The sequence below is a fragment of the Mesocricetus auratus genome, unplaced genomic scaffold (assembly GCF_017639785.1).
Source record: "Mesocricetus auratus isolate SY011 unplaced genomic scaffold, BCM_Maur_2.0 Super-Scaffold_100003, whole genome shotgun sequence".
NCBI classification, from domain to species: Eukaryota; Metazoa; Chordata; class Mammalia; order Rodentia; family Cricetidae; genus Mesocricetus; species Mesocricetus auratus.
Window position 1 is genome coordinate 88,997,175 of NW_024429188.1, and position 20,945 is coordinate 89,018,119.

Consider the following 20,945-nt stretch of genomic DNA (forward strand, 5'->3'; position numbering starts at 1 on the left):
TCCTGGAACTCGCTCTGTAGACCAGGCTGGCCTCGAACTCACAGAGATCCACCTGCCTCTGCCTCCCGAGTGCTGGGATTAAAGGCGTGCGCCACCAATGCCCGGCTAAATTAATTTTTTAAAAAGCTTAGTCCTTCTTTTGTTGCTGAGTAGATATGAATTCTTCATTTCATGGAGCTGATTGAGTGTATTGGTTATTGATATTTCATTTTCCTATTATTTAATTAAAGGTACTCAACAGACATTTATTATTTATGAATTCATAGCATAATTATCTTCTAAATTTATTACATTTAGAACCGAAAGAAAGGGATTTTCTGATAATTTTAAAGAATGAAAACCTAGAATAATCACTTGACACTTCACATAATGAATACTGAATATATTAGATGACATTGGTTTTTCTCTAGGATTTTTGTTTGAAGAGCTGCTACATTCTAAATGTACTCTCATACTTAGGATATGGAGTCACCTGAATATTTTTATTTGTTTCTGGAAATCAGCAGAATGGCATGGACTTGAGTTTCATCATGATCGTGAGAGAAGCTTAGAAGGGAGAAATTTAAGTTATTCAGAAGTGTCTTCCTTAAGTTAGCTTTTCATTAGATCTTGCCATGAAACATGATAATAGTCTCCTCCACCAGTGTCTGGCTGCAGTGATATTTTTTATTGGTATGCATTTGAATGGTCTTATCTGATGAAGTGAAAATGTGACCCTAGTCTTTTTTTTTTTTTTTTTTTTGGTTTTTCGAGACAGGGTAAGTAGAGCTGAGTGGGGGTGTTAATGCACATCTGAAATCCTAAGCCTCTGGAAGCAGAAGCAGATGGATCACCACAAATTAGAGGACATCGAGGCCCTGGGACAGTGGGTGAGAGACACGTAGAGAGGACCTGGTGTGAGAAATTGGAAGTAGGAGTTTTTATTCTCGGGCATTTGAATACTTGGCCCCCAGTTTGGTGTCACTGTTTGGGTATGATTAGGAGGCGTGTCCTTGCTGAAGGAAGTATGTCACTGGGGGTGGGTTTGACAGTTCAGAGTCCCACCATTCCCAGCATGTTCTTCTCTTTCCTACTTGTGGTTTGATATGTGAGCTTGCAGCTGCTCCCGCTGCCATACTTGGTGTTTGCCGCCATGCCTCCTCCCTGCCATGATGGTGATGGACTTTCATCCTTCCAGAACCATAAGCTCCAAGTAACCTTTGCTTCTGTAAGCTGTCTTGGTCATGCTGTTTTATCAAAGCAATAGAAAAGTAATTAATATGGTTTATTATTTTTATATGTGTGTCTGTATGTATTCCATGTGTGTGCAGGTGCCCTTGAAGGCCAGGAGAAGGTGTCAGATCACTTGGAGCTAGAGTTATAGGCAGCTATGAGATACCGTGAAGATGTTGGGAGCCTTCTTGGCAAGAGCAGTAAGTTCTCTTAATTGCTTAGCCATCTCTCCAGCCCTCGGGAAGTAGGTTCATGATTATCCGAGAAAGACATGAAGGCAATTGACAGTTAATTCCTTGTAGGGAAAATATGTCTTCATGGGCAGAACTACAAGAGATTTCCCGGCAGCATAAACAGGCTTTTTCATTGTAGCAGGAGGTAAAACTTCATTTATGCCAAGGGAAGATGCAGACCAATTCTGGACACCTCCCCTGTGGTGCTCAGCAGATTAGAGACATCTCATGCAGCACTGAGGACACGTTCCTCCCAGCTGGGCCAGCTCTAATGCCAATTCAGCTGCGTGGGAAGGAATGGGAGAGCAGAATAGGGGAGAGCGGTCAGAGCAGCAAGAAGGCAGAGGAGAAGCTGTCCCCTGGAAGCTCAGCCATCTCCCCTTGCCTGGGAGGCCTCATTCCTCCACCAAGCCACTCTCTCTGCTCCCCCCACCCCACCCTCAATGTGCCTAGGGTGTCTGGCACTCTAGAACTCCATTTCTGGACTCGACCCTACATAGAGCAGGACCCCCACTGGCTCATGGTTCAGCGATGGAGCAATGCACTGGCATTTACCTGTGAGAAGGTGGAATCTGTCTGTACACAAGGCATGATGCTGCCAAATTCCATGGGATACTTCCTCCCTATTCTAAGGGAAGCTGACTTTGCATGTGGCAGGGCAGGTCAAGGTAAGTCCCTGTCCCATTTGATCCCAAGGACAGTTGTACATGCCCTGCACGGTCTCTGCTGTACTGCCCGTACTGTCCAGTGCTGGAGAGAACTCCAGTGAAGAGAGGAAGTCAGTGCCTTGCTTGGTCCAAGTGTGGGAAGTAGAGGGACACTCTGTCAAGGATACTGTGTTCACCAGAGAACACTGCAGGTCTCCACTGTGTTAAATTCTTGAATTGACAAAAACTCAGGTCCTGCATTAGTTGCTTTCCGTCTATCATTATGATAAAACACTGACAATAACTTCGGGAGGAAAGGGTTTGTTTGGCTTACAAGTCCCAATTACAGTCCATCACTGAGGGAAGTCAGAGTAGGAGCAGAGGTAAGAACCGTGGAAGAAAGCTGCTTACTGGCTTTCCATGCTCTCCATGGCTTACTCAGCCTGCTTTCTTACACAATCCAGGACCACATGCCCAGGGGTGGCCCCACCCACTATGGATAGGGTACCCCCACGTCAATCACCAGTCAAGAGAATGACAACACATTTGCCTACAGGCAATCTGATGGGGGAACCTCTCCCTCTTTCTAGGTGATTCTAGCTGTGTCAAGTTGACAAACGTAAGTAAGCAGCACAAGCTCCTAAGCAGGAGTGGACTACATCAGCGGGCATGGAGAGAACACTGTGAGGCTCCTCTTCAGGACTTTACACTTTAGGCCTTAAATTTTCCTTTCCACTGGGTCCCTGCATTCATGTGAATTCTTTCACGACTTTGCACTCACCCTTCCTTTACACCAGTGGTTCTTATCCTGTGGTTCACGACCCCCCACCCCCACAGGAGGTATTTACATTGCGATTCATGACGGTAGCAAAATTACAGTTATGAAGCAACAGTGAAAATAATTTTATGGTTGGGGTCACCACAACATGAGGAAGTGTATTAAAGGGTCTCAGCATTAGGAAGGGTGAGAACCACTGTCTAGACCATCATCATGAGGAACTGTATTAAGGGATAACAGCATTAGGAAGTGTGAGAACCACTGTGTAGACCATCAACATGAGGAATGTATTAAAGGGTCATAGCATTAGGAAGGGTGAGAACCACTGTGTAGACCATCAGCATGAAGAACTGTATTAAAGGTCACAGCATTAGGAAGGGTGAGAACCACTGTGTAGACCATCAATATGAAGAACTGTATTAAAGGGTCACAGCATTAGGAAGGTGAGAACCACTGTCTAGACCATCAACATGAGGAACTGCATTAAAGGGTCACAGCATTAGGAAGGGTGAGAACCACTGTGTACACTATCACCATGAGGAACTGTATTAAAGGGTCATAGCATTTGGAAGGGTGAGAACCACTGTCTAGACCATCAACATGAGGAACTGTATTAAGGGGTCACAGCATTAGGAAGGGTGAGAACCACTGTGTAGACCATCAACATGTGGAACTGTATTAAAGGGTCACAGCATTAGGAAGGGTGAGAACCACTGTGTAGACCATCAACATGAGGAATGTATTAAAGGGTCACAGCATTAGGAAGGGTGAGAACCACTGTGTAGACCATCAACATGAGGAACTGTATTAAAGGGTCACAGCATTAGGAAGGGTTAGAACCACTGACTTTTTTTTACTGTAACACTTGCCACATCACACTCTCCCTTCTCTATCTTCTTACCCTCCTCCTCTCCTGCTTATGCCTTGTAAAGCTGGTGGTACTCAGCAGTGAGGTTCGGGCCAGATGATGATATTCTCTTGTCAAGTGATTCCATCCTTCCAGTCCATACACAGTGGGTACCTGCAGCATGTGTACACAGCAGGAACTGTGAAGGTAAGTCAGATCCTCTTCCTAGAATGACTCAGTCTAGTGGGGAAGGTAGAATATTGACATTAAAAGGAAACTAGCAGTTGACTATGGTGGTACATGCTTGTAATCCCATCACATGGGAGGCAGGTGTCCTCCTACCTAGGAATAAATCAATAGATGATACAAAAGTTGGAATTAAAGCCAGGGCCTGGCAAATGCTAGGCAAGCACTCTACCACTGAATTATATCCCCAGGATGTTAACTAGAATTTTGAACTCTATGAGATCCACTCAGAAAAAGAATAGGGGAAAATATGTTTCCATATTCTTCTATTCATTTTTGAAGAACTATAAATATCTTAATATCCATTACAAAGGTCATTGTAATAGCATTCATGAAGTATTAGATGCTCATGCAGAGATTCTGTTCAGTACACATTATGCCAGTATGTTGGGGAATATTATGTTAAGGTGTGTTACTTTTGTTTATGTTGCATTTGTTTAACTCTGTGAAGCTGTGTTACTATGCTTGTCTAAAACACCTGATTGGTCTAATAAAGAGATGAACAGCCAATAGCTAGGCAGGAGAGAGGAATAGGTGGGGATAGCAGGCAGAGAGAATATATATGAGGAGAAATCCAGGAGAAAGGATCTGAGAATTGGGGAAAGAGAGAGGAAGGAGGAGGACTTCAGGGGCCAGCCACCCAGCCACCCAGCCACCCAGCCACCCAGACATCCAGCTATATATAGCCAGATACTGAGTAAGAAGGCAAGAAAAGATATGCAGGAATAGAAAAAGAAAAAAGCCCCAGGGCCAAAGATAGATGGGATAATTTAAGCAAAGCTGGCGAGAAACAAGCCAACCTAAGGCCGGGCATTCATAACTAAGAATATGCCTCCGTGTGTGATTTATTTGGGAGCAGGTTGGTGGGCCTCCCCAAAAAGCCTGGAGTAAAGAATAAAACATCACACACCAGTAATTTTACATGCCTTAATTGTATTCTTTTTACAATGTTTTATACTTTATGTGAATGGGTGTTTTTTCTGCATGTATGTCTGTGCATCAGATACATGCAGTACTTAGAGAAGCCAGAAAAGGGCATCATTCCCTCTAGAACTGGAGTTACAAATGTACACGAGTGCTGGGCACCAAGATCCAGTGTAAGAGCATCCAGTACCAGTGCTCTTACCTGCTGAGGCACCTCTCCAGCCCTATCGTTTTCAAGCAATAACTCCAGACTGCTTGGCCTTGAATACTTTTTTATGTGTATTTGTGTATGGGTGCCTGTCTTAGGGCTTTATTGCTGTGAAGAGACACCATGACCACAGCAACTCTTAGAAAAGAAAACATGTAATTGGGGGTGGCTTACAGTTTCAGAGATTTAGTCCAGTATCATCATGGCTGAAAGCATGACAGCACACAGGCAGACATGTGTGGGAGAAGGAGCTGAGAGTTCTACCTCCTGATCTGCAGGCAACAGGAAGTGAATTGTGTGCCACACCAAGTATACTTGAGCATATATGAGACCTCAGAGCCAAACCCTCCAACAAGACTGCACTTCCTAATAGTGCCACTCCGTATGGGGGCCATTTTCTTTCTAACCACTACAGTGCCAATAGAGCCCAGAAGAAGGAATTGGCTTCTTTGGAGCTGGAGTTACAAACAGGTGGTTTGAAGCAACTGGTATGTGCTTGGAACTGAACTTGAGTCCTCTATAAGAATAGTAAGCACTCTTTATGGCTTAGCAATCTCTCTAGCCCCAACTGCTTGATCTTACCCAGTTTTTTTAATTTCAAATATTTTTTATTACAGAGGTTTTCAAAATGCCTTTATCATCCAGGTGGTGGTGGCACACACCCTTAATCCCAGCACTTGGGAGGCAGCCTGGTTTACAAAGCAAGTTCTATAACAGCCAGAGCTCTTTTTAAAAAAGCCTTTATCAAATTGCGCTTGTTTGTTTTATGTGTATGGGCACTTTGTCTGCATGAATGTCTGTAGACCACTTGCATACCTTATGCTCCTGCAGGCCAGAAGAGGATGTCAGATCCCCTAGAACTGGAGCAAGAGGCTGTGAGCTGCCATGTGGGTGCTGTGAACTGAACCTGGATCATCTACAATAGCCAATGTTATTAACTCTTGGACCACCCCTAAAGCCCCTATCTTAGATTTTAGTATTATACCAACATCATGGTTATCAGACATCAGTAATAAAAGACCCTGGTATATTTTATATTAACCTTAATCAGAACAATTATTTATATCTGATGTCTTTAGTGGTGATCTCTCTTCCTTCAAATAATGACATTTCAACTTCTCTTTTTTTTGTTTTTTTGAGACAGGGTTTCTTTGTGGCTTTGGAGGCTTCCTGGAATTAGCTCTTGTAGACCAGGCTGGTCTAGAACTCACAGAGATCCACCTGCCTCTGCCTCCTGAGTGCTGGGATTAAAGGTGTGAACCACCATCGTCCAGCGACACTTTAACTCCTAAGGTCATACCTGCTCATGTACTCCTTAGACCAGGCAAATTGAGACTTTAAAAAAACTTATTGTTGTGTGCATGTGTGGATGAGTGCATAATGTCACTGTTTGAGTTTAGCTGTGCATGCGAAAGACAATTTATAGTGTTTCTCCTTCCTCCTTGTTTTGAGACTGGGTTTCCTCTTGTTTCTGCCAAGCTTCATACTTCAGGCTAGCTGGTCTCAGGATTCAAGGTGATTTACTGTCTGTACTTCTTATCTTGAAATCAGAGTGCTGGAATTACAGATGCATGCCACCATATCCAATTTTTTAAAATTGTGTGTGTAAGTATGTGCATAAGTGAATACTGGTACCACTGGAATACACAAGATGTTGGATCCTCTGGACCTGGAGGTATAGATGGCTGTAATCATCCAACATGAATGCTGGGGACTGAACTGAAGTCCTCTACAAAAGCAGTGAGAGTACTTAACTGTTGAACCATCTCTCCAGTCAGCCCTAATTTCTTTTTTTAAAACGTGGGCTGTGTATTCCCTATGGTGTGGTACCTTGCTCAGCCTTGATATAGGGGTGAGGGGCTTGGTCCTGCCTCAATTTGGTAGGCCAGACTTTGATGACTCCCCAAGGAAGGCCTTATGCCCTCCGAGGAATGGATGGGGATAAGAAGGGGGGAGGCAGAGGGTGGGAGTGGGGGAGGAGGAAGGGAGAACTGGGGTTGGTATATAAAATGAAAAATAAATTTTTAAAATAAAAATAATAAATAATGGGGGCTCTGTGTATTGAACTCAGATAATCAGGCTTGCAAGACTAGCATTTTTACCAGCTGAGTCCTCTTGGCAATCTGATTGGGACTTGTTTTGGTGTTTTGCCTGTGTAAGGGTGTCAGGTCAGACAGTTGTGAGCCACCATGTGCTGGGAATTGAACTCAGGTCCTCTGAAGAACATTCAGTGCTCTTAACCATTGAGTCATCTCTCCAGCTCTGGTTCAGACTTTTGATCCCTTGATAGGTAAGGTCTATGTTCTTGCTCAATACAGAAGTCTCAGAAGGGGTTTTATTTTTATTTTTATTTTTGCAACTCTTAAGAGATCAAAGTCTCAGAGGAGGAAATTGAGACGGGATAGAAATGGACAATTATGGGGACATAGGAATAGAGCCCTGGAGTCTGACTGAAACCTCTTTTCAGGAGAGAAGAATCTCAGCAAAAGAATAAAATTTGCTGTAAAGCTTGTCGACATTAAGAATAGTTCCTTTATTGAGTGGACTTTGGGAGCCCACTCCACATAGAGGAATACTGTCTCAGCCTAGACACACTGGGGGGGGGGTTGGACTTTGATGATCCCCCACTGAAGGCCTCACCCTCCCTAGGGAGTAGAAAGGGTATGGAGTAGGGAGTTAGTGGGTGGCAGGGGAGGAAGGGAGGGAAACGGAGCTGGAATTGACATGTAAACAAGCTTGTTTCTAATTTAAATTAAAAAGGAATAAAAGGAATAATGTTCCTTTATATATAGATGTTAAAATAGTGAACCAAGCTTAAGTCATGGATGTATGTGCATGACCTTGGGTAGGAACCGAACATTTTCTAGGCATGTCAAACAAGGCTACTAACATTCAGAGTGAAGATAACTGTGGTAGTCTGAATGAAAATGACCCCCATAGACCCACAGGGAGTGGCATTATTGGAGGAAGTGTGTCATTGAGAGTGGGCTTTGATGTTTCCGAAGCTCAAATCAGGCCTAGTGTTTCAGTCTCTTCCTGTTGTCTGTGAATCCAGATGTAAAATTTTGAAGTTCCTCTCCAGCACCACGTCTGCTTGCACGCCAACATGCTTCCCACCACGATAATAATGATTGAACCTCTGAACTGTAAGCCAGTCCCAATTAAATGTTTTCTTTTACATAAGTTGCCATGGTCATGACATCTATTCGCAGCAAGAAAAACCTTAAACTTTTACTTTGCCACTATAATCTGGATTATAATTCCCCAGAACCAATCTATGAAATCATTTAGGTTTCTTAGCAACCCTTTAAAGACAGTAACTTCAAAACCTACTATATTGGCTAGTTTTATGCCAAATTGACACAAGCTAGATCCATCAGAGAGCCTCAATTTAGAAAATGTTTCCATAAAATTGGAGTGTAGGCAAGTCTGTGGGGGCATTTTCTTAATTAGTGATCAATACGGTGGGGGCAACCCATTGTGCCACCATGGGCTGATAGTCTTGGGTTCTATAAGACAATAACTACACAAGCCATGGAGAGCAAGCCAGCAATCAGCACTCCTCCATGGCCTCTGTATTAAGTCCTGTCTCCAGGTTCCTGTCCTGTGAGTTCATGGCCTCACTACTTTTGATGATGAACTGTTATATGGAACTATGAATAAATAAACACTTTCCTCCCCAGTTATCTTTGGTCATGATGTTTCATCGTTGCAACAGCAACCCTAAGACACCTACCAAAATACTATATATGATTGCTGTAACAGAAAGAGACTCTCCAAGATGTCCGCACCCATACTCTACACTATGTGTTTAGATGTGTCTTAATTTCTTCAGAGTGCTTCTATTTCTCTCTCAACCTTCATGCTTATGTCTATAGCAAAGTATATTTAGTAAACCCCAACTTTACTTCATAAAAAAGGAAAAATTACTTATACTCTTTAAATTTTATTAAGCATTATATAACATGCGCATAGTATATAATATGCTGCATTTGCCTTCTAGCAGGAATAGATGAATAGCTGAGTAATTTTTTTCATCAGCCAGGAAAATGCTTCTCTAGTCAATGTTCTCCAAGCCCTGAAAAACAGTTTGAAAAGGAGAATGTGAGGATTTTGTTCCCATCAACAAATGTCCCATGCTGTTTATTTCCAGCGTCACAGATTGGCACTTTGTTATTAAAGCAAGTGATTTCACATGCCACATTTCTCTAACTGCAACAATATAAACCGAATTGGATTTCAAAATCATTAAATGACCTTTAAGGACCCCCCCCATTTTGAGACAGGGTCTCGCTTCACAGTCCTAGGTGACCTCAAACTCACAGAGATTAACTTGCCTTTTTCCTCAGAGTGCTGGGATTAAAGGTGTGCCACTGTTCCAAGGTCTCATGTAATCCAAGTGCTTCTTAAACTCCCTATGTAACTCCCTATATAAACTACTGATTCTTCTGCCTCCACCTCACAAATACTAGGTAGGGTGAACACTATACCTGGTTCACTTCATTTTCTGACAGAAGCAAACACATATATATGAAAAGACCTTTTCTTCACCCTAACTGGTCAATCAGTTATTCACCTTCTGGATCCAATACACATGCTTTTCCATGAATTAAAGAACACAGACAGTTAAATTGTCTCACAAAACAGCACCAAACACTGGATAAATACCGTTATCCTCATTAAAATTCTTCATAGATGATGAAGTAGAAAATTAAAGAAGTTAGAAATCACCTGATTCTGCATCAAGAAAACAAAAATTACTTCCCTAAATCAATTAGCAGCAGAGCCAAAATTCAATTACCTCCAACTCCAAAAGCTTGCATAATAAACATCCAAAGACCTTCTAAAGTGGACATAGTATTGCATCTGTAATCATCATCCCAGCACTTGGGGAGGCAAGGGCAGGAAGTTTGCTCTGAGTTTAAGGTTACCCTAGGTTACACAGCAAGCTCCAGACCAGCCAGGGCTATGTTTCAAGTACCTGCCTAACGAAAGCAATAGCAAAACCAAAAAAATCTTTCACAATGCTTAAGACTCTACTAGAGGTAAGTAATGATATTCCTTCCAGGTATGAAAATGACACAGTTGGGATAAATGAAACCATGGAACACCAAACCATGGACTTAAAAAAGGCAGCTACTTAGTATCTACCTTTATGTCCATGAGATTTGATTCTCAGATAGCACTGAACTGAGGCCCTGCAATACTTTTTACTCATTCTAACCATGTTTTCTCATTTATAAAACGAACACAAAATGTACCTAGGTTCATTGTGGGGCATCTGTGGAGTAGCAGCAAACACTAGGTGACTTAAGGAACTGAAAGAATTATGAGGGTGAGAGGCAGAGAGATGGCTCAGTGGCAGGAGGCACCTGCATGCAGACTTGTCAACCTGAGTTGGATTCATGTGTCCCACAGGGTTACGGGAGAGAACTGATTGCCTTCAGATTGTCCCCTGCCTTCCCATGTACCCAGCATTCCCATGCAAACACACACACACACACACACACACACACACACACAGTAAATAAATAAATAAATAAATTTAAAAGTTATTAAGGCCATTGGTGGTGCACACCTTTAATCCCAGCTCTCCGGAGGCAGAGGCAGTCGAATCTCTGTGAGGCCAGCCTGGTCTACAAGAGCTAGTTCCAGGACAGGCTCCAAAGCCACAGAGAAACCCTGTCTCTAATAACAAACAAACAAGTAATTAAGGGCAAAATCATTTTACAAGTTAAAAATATAGCATCAAGCTGAATAATATTAAAACGCTACTTGGCTATTTTTATTTTGACCTATAAAAATAGCAGTTTCATAGAATCCAATCATATATAAATTATATTAATTCTTTTTATGTTTTGTTTTATGAGATAGGATCTTACTATGTAGTCCAAGTTAGTATCAAATTCATAGATTTCCCTGCCATAGCCTTCCAGGGGCTAGGATTACAAGCACGTGCTGCCATGACAGCTATATAAACTCTTTAAATAAGCCTTGAAAGGGCTGGCAAGATGGTTCCATGAGGAAAGGTGCCTGCCACGAAGACTAAGGACCTGAATTTGATCCTGGGACTTACATGGTGAAAGGTGAGAGCTGACTCCCACAAGCTGTCCTCTAATCTCCACATATGCACCAGGGCACACACAAAAATGAACATTTTAAAATAAATAAATAAATAGCCAGGCCCGGTACTACACACATTTTATTCCAGAATTCAGGAGTCATATGTAGGCCGATCAGTGAGTTTAACAACAGCTTGGTCTACATTGCAGGTTACAGGCAAGCTAAGGCTAAATACTGAGACCCTGCTTAGACAATAAACAAACAGCAAACAAGCAAGTTAATAAATGGGAGAGTGTCCTCCATATACACATTCATGAGCAGGTGTACCCACACATGCATGAATGCACATCACACACATACAATACATCAACAAAGTTCATTATATGTGTAAAAGACTGCGTACTTCACTAGTAAAAAACATATAGATTAAATAAGTACTGTATGAACTTAGGCAAAGCATTTCCAGAACTCACCACCATCTTTCAGTCACCTTACCCTGGACACATAGTAGCGATTGACTCCAGAGACGCGTCTATCTCTTTCCATCAAATACCATTGGTAACGAAGGCGACCAACTCTTTTTTCCTTCAAATAAAGGACAATGCAGTTTATAAATCTGAGTGGCCAGTAAAAAGGCACATTCATAATTTTTCTAAGATGACAAACTGGGAGCTATTCCTGGGTATGCAACTGATTTCCCAGCACTACCATGTTTTGTTTGTGTGTGTGTGTGTGTGTGGGGTAGGAGACTTATAACTGCCTTTAATTCCATTCCAGGGAGGGGGAATCTGGTATCTTATAATCTCCATGGTGTACACAGACAGAAGCAGACACACATACATGTAAGTAATAATAAAAATAAATTTTTACAAAAAGAAATGATTCACTAGAAAAAAGTCATTGTTGAAACAAAAGCTAATCAGACAACACAAAGTCAAATCTCCTAAACAAAACAGGACCATTGATATTTGGGATTAAGTTGGTAACTGACTTCTTACTTTTTTTTTGGCAACACCATGAATTTTTTTCTTTCTTCCTTGTCTTTTCTCTTTAACTTTTTTTTTGAGCCTGGCCTCACTGTAGTTCACCAGGCTTTCCTGGAACTTACTACATAGCCCCAGGTTGACCTCCAGTCCTGAGTACTACGATCACAGGCAAGAGCCACCAAGCCCAGCTCTGTTTTGTTTTCCTGGTGAGCTAGTGAGGTGGCTCAGCAGGTAAAGGTGCTTGCTGCCAAGGCTGAAGACTTGAATTAGATCCCTGGTACCACAAGGTAGGAGATAACTGATCCCTGCAAGGTGTCTTCAGATTTCTGAAAGCTTGCACACGCACTAAATAAAAATTTAATTTTTATAAGCTAAAAGAATGGCAGCTGGGTGTAGTGGCTCATGCCTGCAATGCCAACACTCTGGACACAATAGCAGGGGAACCCACAAGTTCAAGGCCAAGCCATGCCATGGAGATTGAGAAAAATTAAGGAAAGAAAAAAAGAAATCTAGTTGTTGCTTTGTGACCCCAAGAAACAATAAAGGTAGATTACATCTGAAAGACAATTATAAAACCAAAACAAAAATTATAATTTGACAGTATTCTGAAGCTGTTGGAGACCTGGGATGAGGGAAAACGAAAGTCATGATGTGAGTTCCTTAAGGCTTGCAAATGTAAATGGGAAGTTTAAAAGGAGGCAGGAACTAGGCATTGGTGGCGCACACCTTTAGTCCCAGCACTCGGGAGGCAGAGGCAGGCAGATCTCTGTGAGTTCGAGGCCAGCCTGGTCTACAAGAGCGAGTTCCAGTAGAGGCTCCAAAACAATACAGAGAAATCCTGCCTCGAAAAACAAGAAACAAAACAAAACAAAAGTTTAAAAGGAGGCAGGATTAATTAAGGATGCAGAAAACAGCTACAAATTGTGGATGGGAGAAATTAAATCAACAGAGTGAAGGCGTCAGATGGCTTATCGGTTAAAGGCCCTTGTCCTAAGCCTGAGGAGCTGAGTTGTATCCTCTGGACCCACAGTGGTGAAAGGAGAAAAGAAATTCTGGCCCGTCAAGTTGTGATTTCCACAGCTGCGCGTTGACACGCTTGCACCCACATACATACGAACACGTCAAAGTAAAAATGACCAGGGGTGGAGAGATTGCTTGCTTATTGGTTAAGAGTGCCCGTTGTTCTTGCAGCGGACTTGAGTCCAACTCCTGGCACCCACTTCTGGTGGTTCCTAACCTCCTCAAACTCCAGATCCAAGAGACCCGGTGCCCTCTTCTGATCTCCGCAGGCACCTACACGCATCACGTGCAAACACAGCCATCAATTAAACAATTTCCACAAGGAGATGAGTGATGGAAAGGAGCGGGGTCACGACTAACATCCCCTCTCTTCAGCCTAGGAATTAGAGCCCGGCTCTTATCTCCCTTGCTAGCTGTCGAATGGCTAGTTGCCTTTGGGGGCCACTCTTCCTTAACCAAAATCTACGTATGCTTTGCTCAAGTAAAATGTGGAATGTGCCCATCTCCGCTTTCACGCAACACTAACAAGGAGGACCCACTTAGAAGCCCTCACCCTCACAGAGCGGCTGCGGATCCAAACGGCCACCGTACTCCACCGTCCCTCGAACACTAAGGCCGCCTTACCTTGCCCCCGTTGGTGAACTTGTGGATGTACGCAGTGGACACCCCGGGGATCACCAAGCACACGCCCATGACGGCGAGGCCAGGGAGAATCTCGAACCACATCTCCGCACCGTTACTCGCTCCAAACAGCAACCGGCTCCTCAAAGGTGACCGAGTTTCACCTCGCTTCCGGCAGCACACAGGAAGGGCGGTACTCTGTATGACTCAGGAGGAAGCGACGGCGGCCGCAGAGGCTCAAAATTGCCTGGCGTTCTTGGTCTCCAGGTAATACTTATCGGCGGCTTCTTTTTCTCCGGTCCGACTCACCGCTGCAGAGAGCACGAAGTGGGAGGACGCGAAGCGATCGGGTACGCTGCGTTTGTCTCAGAGCTTGGTGATCTCAAATGGCGGAGCAACTTTCTCCAGGCAATTCGGCCGGCCAGGTGTGCACCTTCCTTTTCAAAAAGCCTGTGCGGAAAGGGGCGGCGGGCCGCCGAAAGCGGCGGCTCTGTGATGAGGGGTTCGGGGACAGCGGCAGCAGCAGCGACGAAGGCAGCGTTGTGGTCCGACCGGAGAAGAAGCAGGCGACCCACAATCCGATGATCCAGAAGACGCGTGGCAGCGGTAAACAGAAGGCGACCTACAGCGGCTTGAGTAGCGAGGACGAGAATGAACAGGAGGGTCTCGGCGTGGTCTATAAGTCGACCCGTTCTGCAAAACCCGTGGGGCCGGAGGACATGGGGGCGACCGCTGTCTACGAACTGGACACTGAGAAGGAGCGCGATGCACAGTCTATCTTTGAACGGAGCCAGAAGATCCAGGAAGAGCTGAGAGGCAAGGAAGATGACAAGATCTACCGGGGAATCAATAATTACCAGAAATACGTGAAGCCCAAGGATACATCCATGGGCAATGCCTCCTCCGGGATGGTGAGGAAAGGCCCCATCCGAGCTCCGGAGCATCTACGTGCCACCGTGCGCTGGGATTACCAGCCCGACATCTGCAAGGACTACAAGGAGACTGGCTTCTGCGGCTTCGGGGACAGCTGCAAATTCCTCCATGACCGTTCAGATTACAAGCACGGGTGGCAGATCGAACGAGAGCTTGAGGAGGGTCGCTATGGTGTCTATGAGGACGAAAACTACGAAGTGGGAAGCGATGATGAGGAAATACCATTCAAGTGTTTCATCTGTCGCCAGACCTTCCAAAACCCTGTTGTCACCAAGTGTAGGCATTATTTCTGCGAGAGCTGTGCGCTGCAGCATTTCCGCACCACCTCTCGCTGCTATGTCTGTGACCAGCAGACCAATGGCGTCTTCAATCCAGCGAAAGAATTGATGGTTAAACTGGGAAAGCATCGAACGGAAGCAGAGGGAGGTGCTTCTGATTTCCTAGGAGACCCCGAGGAGAGTCCGGTTACCATTATTTAGATTTTTCCATAATTCCCAGTCTCAAAAGTAAACATTTTGTTGTTTCTTAAAATCTTTGGAATCTTTTCTTTTTTTCTTTTAAAAGGGAAGTGGAGTGGCAGAGAAGGCAGGTGATGGAGTAGGGGCCTGGATGAAAAGCTTTAAGATAGGTATTATCTGTATTTTTAAGCCCTGAAATAAATACTTCCCTGGTGATATTTTCAGAGCCCTGTGTCACAAGTTGTGTAGATGGGAGAAGTTCACGAAAAAAGCTAAGTCAAGAACTGGACCTATTATGTCACATTTCTATATTACTTAATAGATTAGAATTTACTTTGATTCATTATGTTTTTGGAGCAAGTGCTGTTTTAGGATGCACATTTGGAGGGTTTGAGTTGGTCCTTGGTCTCTGAGAGTGTTTCTTGCAGTCTTTGGAAGATGGCCCATGCTTTCTTTGAAGCACCTGTAGGTACCCCGCATTTCCACAAATGGTGGAATATGGTAGATACTGTCCAATATGATAGATACTAGCCTTGTGTGACTGTCAAGTGCTTGAAATGTGCAGATGACCACTGAACTGGATGCTGGACTTAACTGAATTTATGAACTTGGAGCTGGTCAAAAGCCTAATGTTTTATAATCCATTGTCTGAAACTCTCAGTGTTCTCATAGACTCCAATAGAACTAATCACACCCTGTTAAAATTAGAGTATTTGTATTCCAAATTGCTTGGGAACTAGCTTAGTGCTTGGTATATAGTAAGAGAATTAATGAGAGAGTTTTAAGAAAGGGAATTTAGATTAAAGCTTTGAGTCTACACCAAGGAATTTTAAGTTGTATTCTGTAGGTAATGGGGAGATGGGAATGACAAATACATTTGCTTAACATTACTGAGATGCATCGAGGCCAGGCCAAATGATTAGTCAATATTTTAGTGATATAACTAGAATTGGGTTGATATAAGGAAACAGATGAAAGTATAAATTGAGTTAAAGTGGGCATTGTTCATATTTATTGATCAATTTAAAGATATTCTTTGATCAGACTTTCTTTTTCTTTTGTCTCTCTTTGTCTTTGGTTTTTTGAGACAGGGTTTCTCTGTAGCTTTGGAGGCTGTCCTGGAACTCGCTCAGTAGACCAGGCTGGCCTCGAACTCACAGAGATCCGCCTTCCTGTGCCTCCTGAGTGCTGGGCCTAAAGGCGTGTGCCACTACTGCCCAGCTGAACAGACTTTCTTAAGCACCTTGTTTAGGATAGGGGCTAATAGCAATGAATAAAATAGCCATAGGCCTCGACTTTATGCTGAACAGTAGTAACAAATGCAATGAATATGGGCAAAAGAGTATATTGGGTTGATCTCAGAATTAAAATAATCTTTTGGGCTGGTGACATGTCTCAGTGGGTGGACGCACCTGCTGCCAAACCTGACCACCTGAGTGGTGGAGGGACAGAGTTGACTCCCATCTTCAAGTACACGCAGAGAATAAAATAAATAAAATGTAACTGGGTGTTGGTGGCACACGCCTTTAGTCCCAGCACTCGGAAGGCAGAGGCAGGCGGATCTCTGTGAGTTTGAGGCCAGCCTGGTCTACAGAGAGAGTTCCAGGACAGCCTCCAAAACAATACAGAGAAACCCTGTCTCGAAAAAAAAAAAACAAAAAAACCAACAAAATGTAAAAGGGAAAATAAGAATTAACCCAATCCTGGACTGGGGGAAATATGGTTCAATGGAAGAGCAACTACCTGGAATGCCCAAGGGGAAAAAAAAGAATTGAAACATAGCCTGGGAGTTCACAGACATGAAATCACTTTTAAAGTATTTGTTTGGGATGTGTGTGTGTGTGTGTGTGTGTGTGTGTGTGTGTTGCTCGCAGACAGCTGAGTATATATAGGCATCACGTGTGTAGTGCCTTTGAAAGACAGAAGAGGGCACTGGGTCCACTGAAACTAGAATTAGGGGTTCTCTGCATGAATAGCAAGGACACTTAACTGTTGAACAATCTGAAGAGCCCCATGAACTCACTTGCTAGAATAAGACAGATTCTGTAGCAAAGACTACATATGACATAAGTGAGGTATATTGCTGTGCCCAAGTCGTGAAGATCCCCCAAAGATCATCAGAGAGACAGACCCACAGATGGAAACGCACAAGGTTTTTTGTTCTAACCTACTGTAGGCGAGACTCCTTGTAGCAAGCTGACTCAGCAGCCTCCAGAGGGAGCTGAGTTCCTTGTCTACTGCTAGTTTTTTTTAAAAGAAAAAAACTGCAGGGTTACATCAGTGGGAGGGGAGAAATACGGGTTGGTTCCTGATTGGTTGACATTTGGGGAACAATTAGGGGAATTTTTCAAAGTCATATTTTGGCATGAAATACCTGTGTGGCAATTATTCTCATTGGTTGGTGCTGAGAGGGAACCTTATGTGGTTTCTATGGCTTTGTCTTGTTACTTGCAGGTGGCCTGTTGTACATAAATACCAGTATTTTTCAGAACTGAATATCCTGTATCTTGGAGACTACAGGGGAGGTTTTGGTCTCTCCTGGAGTTTCTCTGTGGCCAAACACAGTTTCCAGGAACTATGTGTCCAGGAGCCTAGGGACTCTGGAGTTTCTTTGTGTTCAGTTTTGGCTTTAGGGTCCAGGAAGCTAGGGGGAAGGGTTTGGTCTGTAGTTTTGGCCCTTCGTATATGAGTAGTTTACTAGAAAGGGGGCTTGAGGACACAGAAAATTGTAGTGATACTTTGTTTGTAATCTAACAAATAAAGCTTGCCTGAAGATCAGTGTGCAGAGGTAAGCCACTAGTTAGCTACACACCTAGTTAAGAGCTAAGGCACTAGTTAGCCACACACACCTAAGCAACTAGTTAACCATAAAAGCTGGGCAGTGGTGGCACACACCTTTAATACCAGCACTCAGGAGACAAAGGCAGATGGGTCTCTGTGAGTTCAAGGCAACTCCGGGATGCATGACATTGAGTCAGTCTAAAAGTGAAACAGAGCTCACACCTTTGATCCCAGCACTTGGGATGACATGCCTTTAATCCCAGCTCTAGAGAAGAATACAAGGCAGGAGCTTAGTGCAGTCTCAGGGAGTCAGTTTTGGTGGAGAGCACTGCAGTTGCGGTTTGGTGGATCACCCCTTCTGTCTGAGCATTGCTTGGTGAGAATTCTCCCGTAGCTGCCTGCTTGCTTCTCTGCTCTTCAGCTTTAACTCCAATATCCGTCTCTGGGTTTTTATTATTTGTGCTATTGAAAATAAGATTTAAGAGACGAGCAGACAACTGTGTTCATAGCAGCATTACTTGTAATAGTCAGAAGCTGGAAATAACCTAGATGACCCTCACCCGAAGAATGGATAAGGAAAATGTGGTACATTTACACAATGGAGTACTACTCAGCAGTAAAAAAAAAAAAAAAAACAATGAAATTTTCTGGCTAATGGATGGAACTAGAAAAAAATCCTGGCTGAGGTAACCTAAACCCAGAAAGACAAATGTAGTATGCACTCACTCATAAGAGGATAATAGGCATAAAACAAATGATAACCAGACTATAGTCCACAACCCCAGGGAAGCTATGTAACAAAGAGGACCCTAAGAGAGACATACTTGGATCCACCTAGGTAATTGGGTCCTGAGTAAATTGGGATCTTGAGAAGGAGGGTAGAGGGTGGAAGGGGAGGAAGGAATGGGAGTGGGGAGGTGAACATGAGGGAATGGGATGGTCGAGTTGGGTGAAGGACAGAGAGGGAGAACAAGGAAAGAATTATCTTAATAGAGGAAGCCATTATGGGATTATCAAGAAACCTGGCACTAGGGAAATGTCCAGAGAGCTACAAGGATAGCTCCAACTAGGAACCTAAGCAATAGTGGAGAGGCTACGTTAAATGCCCTTCCCCAATAATGAGATTGATGACTACCTTAAATGCCATCCTAGAGCCTTAATCTAGTAGCTGATGGAAGAAGAACCAGACACCCATAGCTAAACACTGAGCCGAACTCCTGGAATCCAGTTGCTGAGAGAGAGGAGCGATGAGCAAAGGGGTCAAGACCAGGCTGGAGAAACCCACAGAAACAGCTGACCTGAGCAAGGAGGAGCTCATGGACCCCAGACTGACAGCTGGGAAACCAGCATAGGACTGATCCAGACCCCCTGAATGTGGGTGTCAGTTAGGAGGCCTGAGCAGTCTATGGGACCCCTGGTAGTGGATCAGTATTTATCCCTAGTCTACAAATTGACTTTGAGAGCCCATTCGACATAGAGGGTTACTCTCTCAGCCTAGACACATGGGGGAGGGTCTAGGCCCTGTTCCAAAAGTATGACAGACTTTGAAGATTCCCCATCGAAGGCCTCACCCTCCCTGGGGAGTGGATGGGGGTTGGAGGTGGGGGTTGGTGGAGGACATGGGAGGACCGGAGGGAGAAGGAACTGGGATTAGTATGTAAAAAAAAATCACATGAAGCAGAACAAAAAAATAAAGTGATAAAAATAAATAAGAAGATGAACAGAAGAAACAGTTAAACAAGAAAAAAGAGGACATTGTAGAGAAGAGCAGGAGTGTAAACTCATGCAAGGCAAAGAGGGAAGAAATAAATTCAACAGGGGTTGAAGAGATGATTAAATGGGGAAGAGTGCTTGCTGTGAAAACTTGAGGACCTGAGTTCAAATACCAAGCACCCAGGTATACAAGCTGGGCATGATTGCACATGCCTGTAACCTCAGTTTTGTGGGAACAGAACCAAGAAGCCTGGGAGTTCACTGGCCAGCGAGCCTAGCCAAAATGGTGAGCTTCCAGTACAGTGAGAGAGCCTGTCTGAAAAAAAAAGTTGAAGAATAAAATACTGGGAGATGGCTCGGTGGATAAGAGTGTGTGCAATTTAAGCCTGATGACCTGAGTTTGGGTCACGGAATCCATGTAAGAACTTTACAATGATGTGTGTATCCCAAAAGTTCTATAGTGAGATAGGAGGTAGAGGCAGGAGAATGCCCTAGAAGCTCAGGGATCAGCTCAACTGGGGTACACAGAGCAACAAACAAGAGTTCCTCTGCTTCAAAAACAAGAAGGGAGGTCTGAAGATACTGGTCAGAAGTTAAGTGTGCTTACTACTCTTCCAGAAGACTCACATTGGGCAGTTCACAACTGCCTGGAACTCCAGCTCCAAGGGATTGGTGCCCTCTTGTTGCGTGCCTGTGGCAGACCTCCACAGATCTCCATACAAGCACTGTCCCACCTATGTGCCATCACACAGAAACATGCACACACATACACAAAAATAAACGTTTTTTTATTTTTTTAATTATTATTTTCATTTTAAATAGCTTGTTTTACATGTCAATCCCAGTTCCCTCCCCCTCCCCTCCTCCCGTACCCCCCACCATCTCCCCCAGCCTCCCACCCTATCGCCATTTCCTTCCACATAAGGGATATCTAGAGTATGTCATTTCACTCAGGGCAGGGTCCAGGCACTCCCCTAAGAGTCCAGGCTGAGAGAGCATCCCTCTTTGTGTTATGGGCACACAATGTCTGTTTGTATGCCAGGGATAAACACTGATCCAGGCCTTCTCGCTGACACTCACATTTGGGGGGTCCAGATCAGTCCCATGCTGGCCTCCCAGCTGTCGGTCTGGGGTCCAAGAGCTCCCCCTTGTTCAGATCAGCTGTCTCTACTGGTTTTGCCAGCCCATTCTTTGCCAATTTGCTCATCGCTCCTCTCTGTCACTGGGTTCCTTGGGTTCAGTTCAGTGTTTAACTGTGGGTGTTTGCCTCTGCTT

At 43.9% G+C, this 20,945-nt stretch overlaps 2 protein-coding genes and 1 long non-coding RNA gene across 3 annotated transcripts; 1 reads left to right on the forward strand and 2 right to left on the reverse strand.

The window, feature by feature from the left end:
• Positions 1 to 904: 904 nt before the first annotated feature.
• Positions 905 to 5,707, reverse strand: LOC121140027. Its single transcript, XR_005876855.1, has 2 exons — positions 3,772 to 5,707; positions 905 to 1,728 (listed from the first exon to the last, which is right to left on the reverse strand). It is a non-coding gene; the product is annotated as an uncharacterized LOC121140027 (long non-coding RNA).
• Positions 5,708 to 9,025: 3,318 nt separating this feature from the next.
• On the reverse strand, positions 9,026 to 13,921 carry Ndufa1 (NADH:ubiquinone oxidoreductase subunit A1). The gene is made up of 3 exons (XM_005083116.4): positions 13,789 to 13,921; positions 11,654 to 11,743; positions 9,026 to 9,173 (listed from the first exon to the last, which is right to left on the reverse strand). The coding sequence occupies exons 1-3, from the start codon at positions 13,888 to 13,890 to the stop codon at positions 9,153 to 9,155; spliced, it is 213 nt and encodes a 70-aa protein (XP_005083173.1). The 5' UTR covers positions 13,891 to 13,921; the 3' UTR covers positions 9,026 to 9,152.
• Positions 13,922 to 14,084: 163 nt separating this feature from the next.
• Positions 14,085 to 15,999, forward strand: Rnf113a (ring finger protein 113A). Its single transcript, XM_005083115.4, has one exon. It carries the CDS (start codon positions 14,172 to 14,174, stop codon positions 15,195 to 15,197), a length of 1,026 nt encoding a protein of 341 aa, XP_005083172.1. The 5' UTR covers positions 14,085 to 14,171; the 3' UTR covers positions 15,198 to 15,999.
• The last annotated feature ends 4,946 nt before the right edge of the window (positions 16,000 to 20,945 follow it).

Coding starts and splice junctions, on each gene's coding strand:
- Ndufa1 (XM_005083116.4), bottom strand. CDS start 13,890: ATGTGGTTCGAGATTCTCCCTGGCCTCGCCGTCATGGGCGTGTGCTTG. Junction 11,744..13,788: donor AGTTCACCAACGGGGGCAAG/GTAAGGCGGCCT, acceptor CTTTATTTGAAG/GAAAAAAGAGTTGGTCGCCT. Junction 9,174..11,653: donor ATCGCTACTATGTGTCCAGG/GTAAGGTGACTG, acceptor ACTGTTTTTCAG/GGCTTGGAGAACATTGACTA.
- Rnf113a (XM_005083115.4), top strand. CDS start 14,172: ATGGCGGAGCAACTTTCTCCAGGCAATTCGGCCGGCCAGGTGTGCACC.